At 33.7% G+C, this 16,384-nt stretch overlaps 1 protein-coding gene and 1 long non-coding RNA gene across 12 annotated transcripts; both read right to left on the reverse strand.

Annotated features, from left to right (window-relative positions):
• Window positions 1-903: 903 nt before the first annotated feature.
• On the reverse strand, window positions 904-6,052 carry LOC132616523 (uncharacterized). Of its 10 annotated transcripts, none has more exons than XR_009573236.1 (4): window positions 5,768-6,052; window positions 5,348-5,392; window positions 1,389-1,715; window positions 904-1,296 (listed from the first exon to the last, which is right to left on the reverse strand). XR_009573236.1 is itself a non-coding variant. In XM_060330975.1 (4 exons), exons 1-4 carry the CDS (start codon window positions 5,832-5,834, stop codon window positions 1,208-1,210), a joined length of 315 nt encoding a protein of 104 aa, XP_060186958.1. In that variant the 5' UTR covers window positions 5,835-6,034; the 3' UTR covers window positions 904-1,207. The 10 variants fall into 10 exon arrangements, 2 of the variants coding, with proteins under 2 accessions (XP_060186958.1, XP_060186959.1); XR_009573235.1 differs by having other exon boundaries at window positions 1,389-1,573; window positions 5,768-6,019; XM_060330975.1 differs by having other exon boundaries at window positions 1,389-1,502; window positions 5,768-6,034.
• A 311-nt stretch (window positions 6,053-6,363) lies between these two features.
• On the reverse strand, window positions 6,364-11,352 carry LOC132617597 (uncharacterized). 2 transcript variants are annotated; one of them, XR_009573787.1, is made up of 5 exons: window positions 11,228-11,352; window positions 9,150-9,586; window positions 8,157-8,896; window positions 7,933-8,076; window positions 6,364-7,765 (listed from the first exon to the last, which is right to left on the reverse strand). It is a non-coding gene; the product is annotated as an uncharacterized LOC132617597 (long non-coding RNA). The 2 variants fall into 2 exon arrangements; XR_009573786.1 differs by having other exon boundaries at window positions 6,364-8,076.
• Window positions 11,353-16,384: the final 5,032 nt, after the last annotated feature.

Below are 16,384 nucleotides of genomic sequence, written 5' to 3' on the forward strand. Positions count from 1 at the left end.
ACACTTGCAAATAAGTAATAGAGAAGGGTGTAGGCTGGTGAGTCTACCTAAGCACACCAGTTGCCTATTTTCACCCATAGATGGGCCTTCAATATATTAGCTTCCCTTTCTCAGATTTCGGACTCGATCAAAGGAAGTTGGGCCTCGGGCCCAACAAGTTTAAAGAATAAGAGTCGGCCCAGAAGAAGTGTCTCATGGAAACAAAAGAAGGGAAAAGGGAAAATGCGGTTAGGAGGTATCTAAACTTATATAATAAACTAACAAAAACTTCAACTAAATGAAACATTCAAGTCATGTATGTATATTTACGCATAATTCTAAGCAGACTTGAGTCATATATACTCAGCATCTTAAAGCCCAAAGTGAATAAATGCAAACAGGCCTAAGCAATAGATGAAAACAAGCTCATATTCTTGGCAAATAGGATGGCAGTGATGCAGTGCGGGTTCTGTCTAAGCCCGCAAATTATAACCCACACTGCCCCACCCCGCACAGCCTCTAAACCCACAGAAACCTGCCCAGTGCCAAACCCACATAAACCCGCCTCGTCCCACACCCGCAAAATACTCTTTCTTACTCTCTTCTTTTTATTTACCGTGTTCCTTTTGTTTTGACCTTTTCTCAGAATTGGATGTTTGAAGAGAACCATACAGACAACCAACTGGATGTTTCAGCAAAGGAAAAGATTTTACAAGGATTATTTCTTGTGTTATTAAAATACATAACATGGTCACTTATTTAGCCATATAACAAGCTAAAACGTTAGGACATGTTGATATGATCAGATTTATGCCATATGACAAGCTAAAATGTTTGGACATATTGAAGTTTGAATTTATAAAATTTCAGAATTATTGCTAATCATAAATTTTTGAATTATAAATGTTTGAAGATAGATGAACGTAAAGATAAAAAGCAAAGCATCAATTCTTCTAGAGATGGATGCTATAGCCCTGTCTGAATTTTATTATATCTATAGATGCAAATTAAACTCACAATGGAGCAAACACGACTGCAAGACCATTCAAATGGACTATTGGTCATAGAGATATGGTCCAATGCCAAAAGAATGATTATTTGAACAACATAAAACAGAATTCAACAACTTAGAGCAGTATCTAAAATTATTGTTCGAAAAGCAACTACTCAAACAAAATAAAAACACTTGAATCCCCCATGGAGAAGTTCTGATGAGGCTGCTCTATAGCTATAGACCGGTAAGTCCACTTGAATCCGGCTCTTCCTCTTTGTCAAGTAATGTAGGGCATGAAACTTTGTTGATCGTTGAAGTCAAACCTGAAAAGAAAAGTATGCGATTCAATTAATCAATAGAATATTAAAAATTGAAAATTTTATTATCATAACAAGTCATTGAGAGAATTACTTACCATTTATTTCATTCCATAACCAAGTGCGAGCACACATCAAAACCTCTAAAGTAGTAGGATGAAGTCTACTACGATGCGAACTAATCAACCTCCCACTAGTGCTAAATGCCGATTCTGAAGCAACGGTAGAGACAGGAATGGCTAAGAGGTCAGGAGCCAATGGCTTAGAGGTCACAAGCCATATTCTGCAAAGTAGGAAATTTTAATCTGTTTGTCTTCCACCAACTTAAATTGTCGAACGATGGAGTTCGAGGTAGCAAACTTTCTTCTAAACAAAAATCTAGCTCCGATCTTGTGTCCACATTAGCCTTACTCGAAGCGACAAATCTATCAAAGCTAGACAGACAATCAACCTCAACAAGACCAACAAATCTAAGAATATGGCTTTGAAGCCTCCGTGAATCATCAATAAAATGCGTTGTAATAGCCATGAATCCTTTTTTGTTATTGCTCTAAGTCCACATATCAGTAGTAATTGCAATTCTACTTGTGAGTTTTTCCAATAAGTTAGAAGTTTTTTATTTCAAATTGTCAAAAATCTTCAAAATATCATTCTTGATTGTGTTCCTTGACACCATTTTGAACAATGGCGGAAGACTAGCAACAAACTTTCTAAATCCTACATGATCAACAATAGACGGGGGATATTCATGCAAAACAATGGTGGGAGCAAGTTCTCTACGTGAAACATCTTGATCGAAATAATGTTGGCTACTATCATCACCCCCTGAACCACTATCGTTTTCCAAATTTCTTGGCTTATTAGGACATCTACGAAAATGTTCTGACATAGACGATGTCCCGCATTTTCAATTTGCTTTGATACAAGCATTACAGTAATTCCAAACACCATAGCGAACACCATTAATGCTTACTGGTTTAAAATGTCTCCATGATTTAGACTTCAATTTTCTTTTTTCAGCTTAAGTAAATTCAATAATTTGAGAAGACCTTTGGCTCTCACCCTCAATTGGCACAGGAAGAGTAACACACATGGATATTCAATTTCTCAATTAGTGAGCCTCAATGGGAACTGTATAGTGTTTTTGGTTGTAGACAAGGATAATTTTTTGAAGAATTTAAATGAAATAAAAGAGACCCAAGTCACAAATACCTAAAATTTATCAATATTCAAATCAAATAAAGAGAACAAAAACAAGAAATCAGCAGAGACGAGAGAGGCAGAGAGGTTTATACCAGTGTTTTAAAAGGCGAGGGCGTAAGGCGAAGCGTTTTACGTCTGCCTCAGTGACGCGTAAGCCCCGAGGCACGGGGCGTAAGCCCCATGGGGTTTTAATTTTTAGTATTTTATAAAATGATATAATTATAATAAATACTTTTAAATAGGTGAAATAGCGTAAAAATTTGAAGAAAACTTTAAATAAGTGATATATATATATATATATATATATATATATGCTCCACCCCCACAAAAAAACTAATTAGAGCAATCTATTATATGCTACTTACAAGTACAAGTGACTGCTCGTTATTTTTTTGAGATAGTAGAAGACAAGATAAATAATTGGAAAAGAATATATATTAGACATTCTAGCAATAAAAAAAAGTCTTGACTTTTAAATTTAATGTTTCAGTTCCTTTTTAAAACATTTGAGTAATTACATGTTGACTTTTGAGAATTTGGGCATTATATTAAGGACTTATTTAACAAATTTCGTTTTAGTTTGAAGAAGTTTTCTGGGCTTACACCCCAACACGCCCCAACAAAAAAAACTCGCCCCAAACGCCCGGGCGTACGCCCCGAATTGCTGGGCGTATGCCTTTGGAGACTTTCGCCTCGACCCATCGCCACGGGGCATTTTTGGTACGCCCCGCCTCAGGGCTCGCCCCGAAAACGCCTTTTAAAACACTGGTTTATACATTTACCTTTAGAGAGAGAAATTAGCAGAGATGGAATATGTTTAGGGTTTTAGAAATTAGTCGTTGTCACTCTGTTAGAGAGGAAGAAAAAATAAGTCGTAGTCGGTAGTTATGACTTTGTAAATATTTTAAAAGCCCTAACCCGCACCTACACCCGCCCTGCACAAAATTATTTTTTAAGAATTTTGACCCGACCCGCACCCGCGCATACTCGCACATGCCTAAACCAGCCCCTCCCCGCACCCGCACGGCCCCATTGCCATCCTTATTGGCAATCCACAGAAAAATAACATTAAAGAATGGACTCGCCCCAAACCCCATTTAAAACATACAAGAGCAGCCTTTAGGAATTTATATCGCATGATATACAAAACATACACCTTGTATACACCATGATGTATACAAGTCTTGCATACCTTGTATATCCTCAGTGTATAGCACACGTATTAGCAGTAGGCATGGGGAGTGGGAAGGGATTTTCACATGATTCTTCTTCAAGACATCTTAACAAACTTAACAACATTATATTGCCAACACAGTTCATGCACAAGTTCAATCAAAAGGGGAAGGGGATGTGGATTGTGCATGGTGGAGAATTCCAATTTAAGACTGCACAAGACTTGATCTCAAAGTAAAAGAAAAGGGGGTAAAGAGCCATGATAGTCAACAACAGGTTCACTTCAGATTTTCTCAACAGAGTAAGGAAGAGTTCAGAAAAGGCAAAACAAGGGCAAGACATGTGGTGTTTGGGAAAAGGGATCAAGACTCATAAACTCCCTAAGCTTTTCAGATGATCATTTGCACAAGTTCATTTCTTATCCAAATTGAGTAGCCTGAACAATTGAAGACTTAGCACATTTAAACCATGTAGACAAAATACAGACTAACAAGAAATAAACATATGCAGCCAGATTTAGGAACATGCTTTCAGATTTGTGCCAGCCTAAAGATTATGCTTATAGGTGCAAGAACAGTTAGACAGGGTATCCATGAATCATCCTAGGCCTTAATAATACTCATAATCCTAACAATTCAGCAAAGAATGAGGGAATAGGGCTAGGGATGGTACAGTTCTAAGAGACCAGTAAAAAAGAAAAAAAAAAGAAATGGGAGGAGTGTCAAAGGGGAGCATAACACACATACATGTATGGGAAAAGGTTTATTTGGACGGATTTGGACAATACACAGGAGTTGGAAAAATCTAGACAAAAAAAAAAAAAAAGTCAAGACGTAGGCTTTTAACATCCAAAATCTTTGAAAGTGGGGCTAAGGGGGAAGGGACAGGTTTCAATCAAGTTCTTCTCAAAAGGTTTCAGCAAAACTTTACAAAAAAAATCATATCTTTTATGCCATCCAAATATGTCCAGGTGGCCTTAGTGCATCAGCATGACATTTCCAAGTGCTCAAATCAAAGTAATAGGCTTATATCCCCTTTTCATTTCAGCTTGTGTTTCAAGAAAGACTATCTCATCATTAGTAATACATTTTGGCACACCAGTGAACCCTTCAGACTTTATAAACTATAAATCATTTATCAATCAAACATGTGACTTAGCTAAACCAGTTTAACATGATATAGAGATAGGATCCTATGACATTTTTTTAAAATTGGACAGACTAATGAACTACACACATGATTAGACCAAGTATGAACTTATCCATTTTATTAACACTTTGAACCGGAATCTAAACGAACCTATGACAATATCAACTTAGAACCAACATAAACCTGACTAATCAGAGCTCCACTGAACAAAACTACATATTAAAACCAAATTCAAACTACTAAACAAACTATGAACTGAGCAGATAACTACATGAATGTTAAATTACACTATATAATGTTAAGAAGATGTAAACTAACTAATATACATAAAGAACACAAGGCATAAACTAACTAAACCAACTAATCTAGACTAAACTAACATTAATTAGCACTAATTAACACTAAATTATATAAACAAAGCACATAAAACCCATAAGGCATAAACTAACTAAACTAAGCTACACAAATTAAACACATAAGCATATAAAAGGGAGTAAGAATGCAAAAACTAAAAGAAAGGATAAAGAATTACCTTTCATCAAGAATGGACTTGAAGACTCCTTCTCCACTCGAATTGCTCAGCCACACACAAAAAGAACAAAATAACTTTAAAATTTTTGACTAAAATCAAATAGGTAAAGGTCTCAAAAGTAGAAACCCTACTTAATTTGATTTTTTTTTCTTCTCTGAGTATATTGATATTTCAGTTCCCAAAATGTGAAGGATGGGGTTCTTTATATAGAACCCACAATTCTCAAAACTCTCAAACCACATCTAACGGTTGAGGTTCAAGCCAACAAACAAATAAAGAGTCAGATTATCGATCCGTTGGTTTCTCCATGAACCAATAGAAATTGTGGATTCAAAATCACAACACAATAAAAAAAATTAAGAAATTCCAGTCTATGACCGTTGAAATGCAAACAAAGCACAAAAAGGGGGAAGATAATACCTCGTTTGGGTTGAGAAATGGCAGAGCAATAAATGTTCTTTCCTTTCTCATCCATACCACCAAGCATCGAGGGCTCGCAATCTTTGCCTTTTCCGGCAGGAGAGAGAAATGGGTTGAGGGCGGCTATGGTTTGTGGAGAATACAAAAGTTTAAAGGGGGTCGTTTGGTTATGAAGAATGAAGAAAAAGTATACCCCTTCCTTTAGTTGCTAGAAAATGGGTCGGGCAGTCCCTAAATGGACTGGGCCCGACTGAGTTTTTAAATGAAAAGAAAGGGGTAATTTATACAGGGCAATTCGCGCAGAATTGTCCTTCTTTTGGGGTGGTCTTTAAATTTTGCCCCTCATATTTAAAATTTTTAAATTTTGCCCTTCGGCTAAACTCCATGGATTTCAAGTTCGAACCCCCATACAGTTAAAATTTTAAAAAAAAATCGCAAGGCAGAGTTTAAATTTCGCTATACCCCCACCAGCATACACTTGTGAAGGAATTACCAAAGTTATGCCGGACCCGGCATACTTATGCCTTATGGGCAGACTTGGCATAAGTATGTCGGGTCCGGCATAACTTTGGTAATTCCTTCACAAGTTTATTCCGGGTCCAGCATAAAAGTTTGCCCATTAAAAGTATACTCCATAAGGCGGAACTTTTCCTTAAGGCATAACTAAAAGTTTGCCTTATAAGGCAAAGTCTATGCCTTAAGGAAAAGTTCTGTCTTACGGGACATACTTTTGGTTATGCCTTAATTAAAAATCTTCCTCATAAGGCATAGTTTCTTAAGGAAAAGTTTTGCCCCATAAGGCATAACTGAGGAATAGTTATGCCCCCTCCGACATAACTTTAATTTTTCCTTAAGGATTGTATGCCGGATCCGGCATATACTCCCCCCAATCCTGCCTTGCGAAATTATTTTTTTATTTTATGCTTGAGCGGGAGTTCGAACCCAAAAACTCAGGTATCTAAGCGAAGGGCAAAAATTAAAGACCAGCAATATGAGGGGCATAATTTAAAGACCACAAATATGAGGGATAAAATTTAAAGACCACCCCAAAGAAGGGCAATCCGCGCAAAAAAATGATTTATATATGCATACATATACATGTATTTGTGTGTATATATATGGGAAGGACTCAACATTGGTTTAAATAAATGGCCATAATTAAGGAAGCTAGTTAATTTAAACTCCTTAATTACGACTAAACATAATGGATTAACCAATTGGCCAAAGTCCAGACACAGTTAATTATGTAACAAACTTAATTGCAAGCATAGTCATGAGATTGATTATTTAAAATATGGCCACAGTTATCCTGATCTAACAACTAAAGACCAATTTTGCAATGACGACCTCAATTGACTTAAGCCATGAAATTAGTTATTTCAATTAAGGCCAGGATTAAACTAACTACACAATTTAAAGGCTAATTTTTCAATAATGACCTCAATTGATTTAAGCAATGAGAATTGGCTATTTCAATTAAAGCCAAAATTATCCCACAAATTGATTATTTCAATTATAGCCCCAATTAATCATATAGAAAGCAGATTTATGAAATTAACCACAATTAGACAATTGATTAATTATGATTAACTCAAGAAATTGCACAAATGCAAATTGAATATACAAAATTAGGAATTAAGGGGTAAAATGATTAACTTAGTTAATTAATCAGACTTCTTGAATTAAACGGAGTAACATGCTTGCTAATTGATTTTCTGATAATTTTAACATTTAAATAAATAATTGTTTTGGATTATCCGCTTGATTGAATTTAGAAAATGTTCCATATTAATTATAAAAAAATGTAAATTGATTTCTAAATGATTTATAATATTATTGAAGTTATTTTGCCAAATGAAATGTCAAAATATTATCGAAATAATTTTTTAAAATCATTTTGACTTGTAGAAAATACACATTTTACTCCTTTTTGATATCCAAGGACTCTAAGCAATTAAAATAAACTATGGGAGGTCAAAAATTAGGTGTCAACACTACCTGCATAGAAAGAACAAAAAAGTCAATATTATGGTCTTCCTTTATAAACAACCTCATGTTTATTAAACAACTGAATGTTGTTTAGTTCAAACAACCTCAAGTTGTTTAGGCAAGTCTCAGGTTGTTTAAGCAAGTCTCGGGTTGTTTAACGTGTTTTAGAGCCTTACCTTTTCATCAGTAGCAGTGAATTGATCTGAAGATTTTTTTAGGCCTCCATCCGACATCCACCTGATCATATGTGGCAATATCCTCTCAGGGGGAACATTCTTAGCATTTTGTTGAAGTTTCGAAATAGCTTCAAAGGCCCAAGCCTAAATTGAGTAATAATCAATTGCAATCAATATAAATATTAAAAGTAAAATAATATAAAAATATATATTTATTTAGTTACCAGGAACGCCCACGGAAAGCCGTAGAGGTTGTATTAGGATATTATTGGCTTCGTAAGATACTCAACAGTCAAAAGATAGCTTTTGAGACCCATGGATATTCGTTGAAGATAGAGGGATTGCAAGCTAGCTTGATCATGTCGGCATCAATGCCACTGGATATATCTTTTGCACATATGATGCAGTGATAGAACCAAACCAATGCAAGTGAAAACTTATAATTTTTTTGGTGTTTCAGGTGATTTGATCTTTTCAAGGAGAAAGTTAGCATTAACGGTTTTTCCTTTCTTTGAAACAAATTTCCACAGTGGTTCGCCATTCTTTAGCAGATTAGCCAATGCTTCTCCAGAAGGAAAGGAGTGGCACCGTAGTTCGGTCATCAAGGCATATTTCCTCAAGCCAAAACAAACATGCATATTTTCATGTTCAAACCACAGTTCCAGCTTTTTCTCACAAATGATACGTCGGAGTAGAAGACCATGAACTATCAGCGACCCGAAATTCATTCACTGCATTGGAATATCAAGGAAATGCCCGAAATAACTTTTTTTGAACCTATCTGAAATACCCTATTCTACCAGAACTCCTTTGAATTCAACAAATGCTTTTCCTCTTAGAGGTTACTTTACAAAATCTTTCCCGGAAAATCACCATGCATAGAATAATTTATCATGAAGCGATACTTTGTACGATCAATAGACTTGATGCATTCGGGCACCTCAGTATTAGAATCATCAGCAAACTGTACATGATTATAAAATTGATTAATTAAAAGAAAGTATAAAAAATCCACAAACATCTATTGTTTTTTATTATAAACAACTAGTCGATGCTTAAGTAACAATTGTTTGTTTACAATAAATAATTAGTAGGTGTTTAAGCATCCATTTGTTGTTTGAACTGGTGGTAGTTTTATAAAAAAAATACTAAATGAATGTTGAAACACCTACTCTTTTTTTTTTTTTCCAGTAATGATAATTTAAAAGAACACTCACATTTGATCTTGAAGGGGCAACATTCTCATCATGTAATACTTTTTTTCTTTATTCAAAAAGTACATCATGATTTGTTTCTTCTTTACTCTCTTCTACCCTTTCTTCTCCACTTTCATTTTCTTCTTGTTGATCCGTTGATTCCTCATCTTTTGCATTTTCTTTTTCACTTTCATTTTCTTCTTCCTGATCGGTTGATTCCTCAACTTCTGCACTTTCTTTTCCACTTTCAATTTCCTCTTCCTGATCTATTGATTCCTCATCTTTTGCACTTTCTTTTTCTCTAACTGAACTAGGAGCTCATGAGGTCATTTCTTCTGTTACCTGAGCTTATGGAAACGTATCTGCTTCTCTAGCCAGAGCAAACTCTTCTTCCGTTGGCCTAGCCTTTTTTCTAGGCCTTCTTTTATAAACTCTTTGATTATTCTTTGCCATATTATCTACATACATAAAGCATTGTAAAATTGTCAATAATAGAACAAATGAATAAAGTTCTCGAAGTTATAAAATAAACGCAAGTTGTTTAAACAATATGTGATTGTTTATACATAGAACCTGTGTAGGTTCAGATTTCATAGATTAACAACCATTGATGCTAGTGAACTAACATACTATTGAAATATGTTCAACATATCTACAATATGCTTCTACATCCATTCATCAGATAGAGATTAGCTTTTCAAGACCTTTTTTTTTTTTAGAACTAAAGTCAATCTTTATCCACTCTTTGTTAAAGACAGATGTACTAGTTTATGGCTAATTGATGTGTTACATCACAAGAGGAATATATTCCCTAGGTAAGGAATATGAAGCAGCCAAACTTAGCTAGATAAGAAGTTTCCCCCCCAAATTGTCAAGGATAGTTCAGTATTTTATGAGCTTTATTCTACAAGTATGATACTGGACAAATGAAAATTACAAATTTCAAATAATCATCGACCGCTGGGTAAATTATGTTATCAAGACCTACTTTTGAAATGTTGAACTTTATGAGTGTAGCTATGAGAAAAAACTTGTACTAGAATACTGGTCAATCTGGATTCAGGAATTCGGCGGGACTTCCTCATTAAAGTGATAGAATATCAGGTACATATGGAGCAAGTATCTACCAAGTTTTCTTATCCTAGTTGGGCTCACTGAGTACGTAGGCTCGCTGAGAAGGTGGATTTACTGAGATCAAACTTCCACAAGGTTGCGACATTCAATTTCTTGTTCAACATGGAATCATATTATATTAAATATAGGAGAAATTCTGAAACAATAGCAGCCACAAAATAAAATATTTCTTGCAAGCAAAGAGCTAGATATACCACCAATTTGAAAAAGAAAAGAATTTGATCACATAACTTCATTATAACAGTTGTGCCATTCAAAGTACATCCTAAAAGACTGTTTCATATAAGCTTCTTCAAAATTGCAAAAGAAAGAATTTGATCACATAGCTGCATTGTAACAATTGTGTCATTCAAAATACATCCTAAAAGACTGTTTCATATAACCCAAAAAATTTCTTCAAAGGTGAACCCAAAAAAACTTTTTTTTTCTTCTATTTGGTTCAGATTAAGAGTATAGAAATATAAGCATTATATTACTAGATGCGACAATTCATTATTTCATAGCAATAATTCAAGAATCTCACTATTACACAAAACCAACAAAATCTCAATAAATCACTTTGCGAGGCAACCCAAGAATCAGTCCTTGTTCTTGTTAATAGCAATAAAAACCACAGGCAAAAATACCCTTTTTAGCAGAACCCCTAACAATGGTTCCATAAAAGGAAACACTGCAATATAAAATGAAATAGAAATTTTACCACATTTTGCTATTACTCCCACTTCACGACACCAAAAATTTTATATCTTTGAAATTTCAATAACAAATAAGTGAATGATCTCACAACTTTTTGGTTATTCCTAGTAGCACGATCCTATCAAATTATCACTGCACTCACAACTGATATCTAGACTCAACCATGATTGTCAACTTCAAATATTTTTATTAGGCAAACACAGGAAAAAAAATCCATGTCCCAAATGGGCATAAAAACAATAGAAATAAGAATAAAAATAAATGGGTACCTCAAAACACTCGAATTTGCTGAGAAAGAGTGTTCTTGAAAGAGAAATTAGTAAGAAAAAGGTAGGTTAAAGAGGGAAAAGGGGAGAGAATATAGAGAGAAGAGAAGTGAGAGGAGACGTTTGAAAATTGGAAAACGGGTAGGGATTTGGTTGGGTTTATTACAAGTTTTTGATGTTTTAATTTTTTACCCTAAGTTGTTAAATATTCTAATTAGCCCCATTTAAACTTAATCAACCTTGTGAAATAAAAAAATGACAAAATAAAATGAAATCTCTTATCCTTCATTCCACTCTCAGATGTCTCTTTTAAATTTCCTTTTGAGATACCATACTCATTTTTTTTCTAACACGATTCAGATACATTGTCGCTTCTAGATTTATTTTCTTGATGATTTAACATAATAGGTCTTGGGAAAGATGATAAATTTCATCTTAAAGTTTGGTTTCATCAAATTCTATCAGAGCAAATATTTTTATGAGCTTACTAGAAATCCTACTTGGTTCATAGTATAGAGTTCATTCTATTCTAAGTAGGTACAGAAAAGCTTCCCTCCTCAATTCTTAATAGAGTTGGATGGGGGATTAAAAAGGAAACAAAAAAAGTGTTTTAAAATGAAAGTAAATAAGGAACAATACTAAAAGACGGAAGCAATATTTCTTATAAATTACTAAAATTAACTTCGTTTGCAACATATTCTTTGCTAACATGCACAAACACATAACAATTACAGAGTAATATAATACCACTATCATAAAAGAATTTAAAGGGAGCATACCAGGGAGGAGGGGTGTCAAATGAGCGAGTTGGGCTGAGACTGGACAAGCCAAAATGAGTTGAATTAATAAATGGGTTGGGTTGAGACTGAACAAGTCAAAATAGGCTGAATTAATAAATGGGTTGGCCCAAAAATTATTTGGGCTGAAATGGGCTAAAAATGGGTTGGGTCATGACTCGCCTAATTTGACCTAGATTTTTTGAAGAGTCGATTTTTTAGGAAAATATTTTCCTTCATATCAAACACATCCTAAACTTATAAGATACATGATATAAGAAATGTGAATATATAGAAAAAAAAAGTGAATCTCAAGCAATAAACCCAAATGAAAGTAAATCTTAAAAATGAACTAGAATTGGGCTAGTATTGGGCCAAATTCGAGATAACTTTAAAATGGGTTATATTGGATTGGGCTAAATCAGTCCAATACAAAATTTTCTTGAGCAGTTTTAGGCGGGTTGGCAACCCATCAACTTTTGGGCCATATTTGACACCCCTATGAGGAAGCAAATAACGTGTTATAAGACTAAGCTAAAAAGTAACAATATTGAAGGATGAAAACAATAGACATAGAGAGACAAGAAATGAAAGCATTTCTTATTCTTCCAAGTAACTAAATGTGTACAACATGATTCTCAATACCTCTATTATAGGGATACATGAGGAATATCAAATATATCATGAATATGAAATTAACTATTGACATTATGAGGAAGATCATAGGGGAGGATGAGACATGACATTAAGAATTTGGAATTATGAAAGAGGTGGAACATAATGGAGAAAGCATCAGAGTTATGGACATCCACAATAATTTAATATTTCATAAGAAAAAAAAAGTATCAGAGCCAAGTCTCCTCTATTTTCCATCTAATTTTTCACTCATTAGCATATTTATAACGGGCGTTCTCGACCTATAATTAAAGATATTTGTGTCAATACCACTATATATGATTGACTGAGGTAATTAGTCAAGCTCAATGGCAAACAATTTCGGAGGGAGTAATAATATTCCACAACATTCATTTTTATCAAATGCTCAATAAAAACTTATGAGCCTTATGCTATGCACAACTTATCTCTTTACAGATTTTCTCATAAGTACAAATTAATTAATTAATAATTTTATGATAGCTTCATTAAAGTACGATTCAAAATATGAATTTGAAGAAATATCAAAATTCAAAAGTAATTTATTTTATTTTATTTATTTTCTGAAAATATTTAAACTGCCAAAGTCATCTTAAATCGCAACATTGACATAATTTCGAAATTGACTAATTTTATGATGTACAAAGATAGTGAGCAAAGAAAATTAACATTTAACTTTATATTTCCTTTGTTAATATGACAAACGAAGTCATCGAGATGAAGCGGTTAACCTGCAGTTTCTGCAATCGCATAACACTGTTACACACTGATATCTCTTAATTATAATAAATTAATACAATATGTTTTCATATAAATATGATGCAGATAAGTTTTAATAATTTTCATACTACATAACTTGAACAACGAGATAGTATTTTTCATTTGTTTAGGATCAATCTTTCTTATAATTTTATATATAAGAAGTTGTTTACTACCAAAAATTGTATATTTTGTGAATTGCACCGCTTAATATAATTTTCTCATAATTGAGGAACAAAACGTATTTTTCGAGTGACTATCGCATTAGGAGTACTCCCTTATTATCAAATCAAAGGGTATAAGTTTTATTTAATAACAAATTAAAATATTATATATAATTAGATTATATAAAGTACTTATAGGTGAAAAATTATTATAATTGGCAATAAGCTGATAAAAACAGTAACTGACATGTAACGTTAATAGCGTAAGAAAATATTTACCCTGTGAATATTTATAACTTACATCCATAATAGTTCTAAAAGAAACTAATGAAATCAGCGCAACTAAGTACTACCGATACGTGTCCGTCGAAATATAAAGGAGACAATATTGTTTGGCTATAAATGAAAATAATATTTTTTTTTCTCATAATTTTAGGCAAAGTTTCAAAATTTTAAATGTGACGGCCTGTTGTTGGAAACGGTCAACAAGTGATCAAAAGAGCACTCAAGAAAACTTATATTATACTCCATCCATTCATTTTTACTTGTTCAGTTTAATTTGGATTTTGCACATCCTTTAAAAATAATAATTGATATCTGTTATGAAATATATAGTATGGATGTCCACTACACAAATATAATGCCTCTTCCATTATCTTCCACCATCTTAATGGTTCTTCCATTATCTTCCACCATCATAATGGTTCTTCCATTATCTCATATATTGAATGCATATGTAGCACTATAAATAGAGGCATAAGTTTTCATATGGAATGAACTTGTAACACATTTTGGAAGAATAATAAAATCTCTCCTCTCTTGTCTATCTATTTCTATTGTTTTCATCCTTTACTATTGTTACTCTTTTAGCTTCATTTTATAACACGTTATCAGCACGAGACTCTACCGTCTCAAGGAATTTTTGAAGGTTAAGGTAATATTTTTATTCTCTCTATTTTATGGCTAACCTTACAAAACTCGAGTTCGTTGCCCTTGATATTTCGGGCAAGAACTACCTATCATGGGTGCTAGATGCTGAAATCCATCTTGATGCTATGGGCCTTGGGGACACCATTAAAGAAAATAATAAAGCATCCAACCAAGAAAATGCCAAGGCTATGATATTCTTGCGTCATCATCTTGATGAGGACCTGAAAATTGAATATCTTACTATTAAGAATCCACTCGTTTTATGGAAAAACTTGAAAGAAAGGTATGACCACCTGAAGATGGTCTTCCTCCCAAAAGCACGAGATGAATGGATCAATCTAAGGCTACAAGATTTCAAATCAGTTATGAAGTATAACTCTGAGATGTTCAGAATTACTTCTATATTGACACTATGTGGAGAAAAGATTAGTGATTCTGATAAGCTGGAAAAGACGTTCTCCACTTTTCATGCCTCGAATGTGCTCCTGCAGCAGCAATATCGAGAGAAAGGTTTCACAAAGTATTGTGATTTGATTGCTCATTTTCTTGTGGCTGAACAAAATAATGATTTTCTGATGAAAAATCACGAGAATCGACCTACTGGCGCTGCACCACTCCCCGAAGTGAATGAGGTGTATGCCCACTACTCCAGGCGTGAAAAAGGTCGTGGCCCCGGTCGTGGTCGTGATAATAGTCGTGGTGGTTATAATGGTCAAAGAAGAAATTATTTTCCTGGTGTTAATCACTCTTCAAGGAAAAATCACCACCAAAAGGGGAAAAAGAAGGATGATAGGCATGAAGTGCCAGAACCACGTGGCTTAGAAAACAAATGCTATCGATGTGGTGGAAGTGGACACTGGTCACGTACCTGTCGTACGGCAAAGCACTTGGTTGAGCTTTATCAGGCATCAATTAAAAGAAAAGAGAAAAATCCCGAAGCTAATTTTATCTCTGAAAATCAAATTGACATCACACACTTGGATGTAGCAGATTTCTTTGAGCACCCTGAACGAAAGATAGATCACTTGATTGGTGATGGTTTTGTGGTTAGAGATGATTGAGTTGTTTATTTTAATTTTTACTAGTTGTAATAGTTGATGAATAAAAGACCATGTGATAGTAGTTGTTTACATGAGTACTATTTTTAATTAGTCTAGATTTAGTAAGTTTGTTATAGTCAGTTATTAATAAAAAATTTAAATCTGGTTTGTCTTGATTAAATAATATTTTAATATTGGTATTAGTATCCTCTGCTTACTAATTATAGAGGCTCAGTGAGTATTTTGGGAGATTTATAAACTTATGACACCAATTCAATGGAGTTTGAATTATCTATATCTTGTTACTTCTTCTATTCCTCTGGCCGACAAGATTTTTCATTTTATCTACACTTTGCATTCTTTTAATCACTACACTTTATACTTGAAGTATAATAGAATTAATATACTACTAAAGAGCGAACTGGAAAGATGTGAATTGATTTATCAAATCTAGTGGTATAAATTGCAGTGTTATGCTATTTCATTTTTACAGTTACATATTTAATTCATGTCTCTTGGTACTTTTATTCTATAACTTGTTAGCATAGATTGAGATGTGTATAACGTGGCTATACCCTATTAAGATTCTAATTGGAGGGATGTGGTAACAAGTCACATGGATGATAGCTTGTCAACTTGTTTTTTGCACGAGTCATGGTAATGAATATGTCAGTACTTCATTTTACCGGATAAAATACGTGAAACTATTTTTATCTAACCTCCTTGACTTTATATGTGTATAAGTGTTAACATTTAATGGGTATTCATTTAATTTTGTGTATGTAATTTCACTTGAAGATATGGATTATTCTCAAAGCAAGTTTGGATTAAAATCCA

Source organism: Lycium barbarum, chromosome 11 (assembly GCF_019175385.1).
Source record: "Lycium barbarum isolate Lr01 chromosome 11, ASM1917538v2, whole genome shotgun sequence".
NCBI lineage: Eukaryota > Viridiplantae > Streptophyta > Magnoliopsida > Solanales > Solanaceae > Lycium > Lycium barbarum.

Excerpts from the sequence above, each read along its gene's own strand:
- LOC132616523 (XM_060330975.1), bottom strand. The coding sequence starts at position 5,834 with ATGCTTGGTGGTATGGATGAGAAAGGAAAGAACATTTATTGCTCTGCC. Across the intron at positions 5,393-5,767 it reads CATTTCTCAACCCAAACGAG|CAATTCGAGTGGAGAAGGAG; the intron begins GTATTATCTTCC and ends TGTGTGGCTGAG. Across the intron at positions 1,297-1,388 it reads GTTATGGAATGAAATAAATG|GTTTGACTTCAACGATCAAC; the intron begins GTAAGTAATTCT and ends TTTTCTTTTCAG.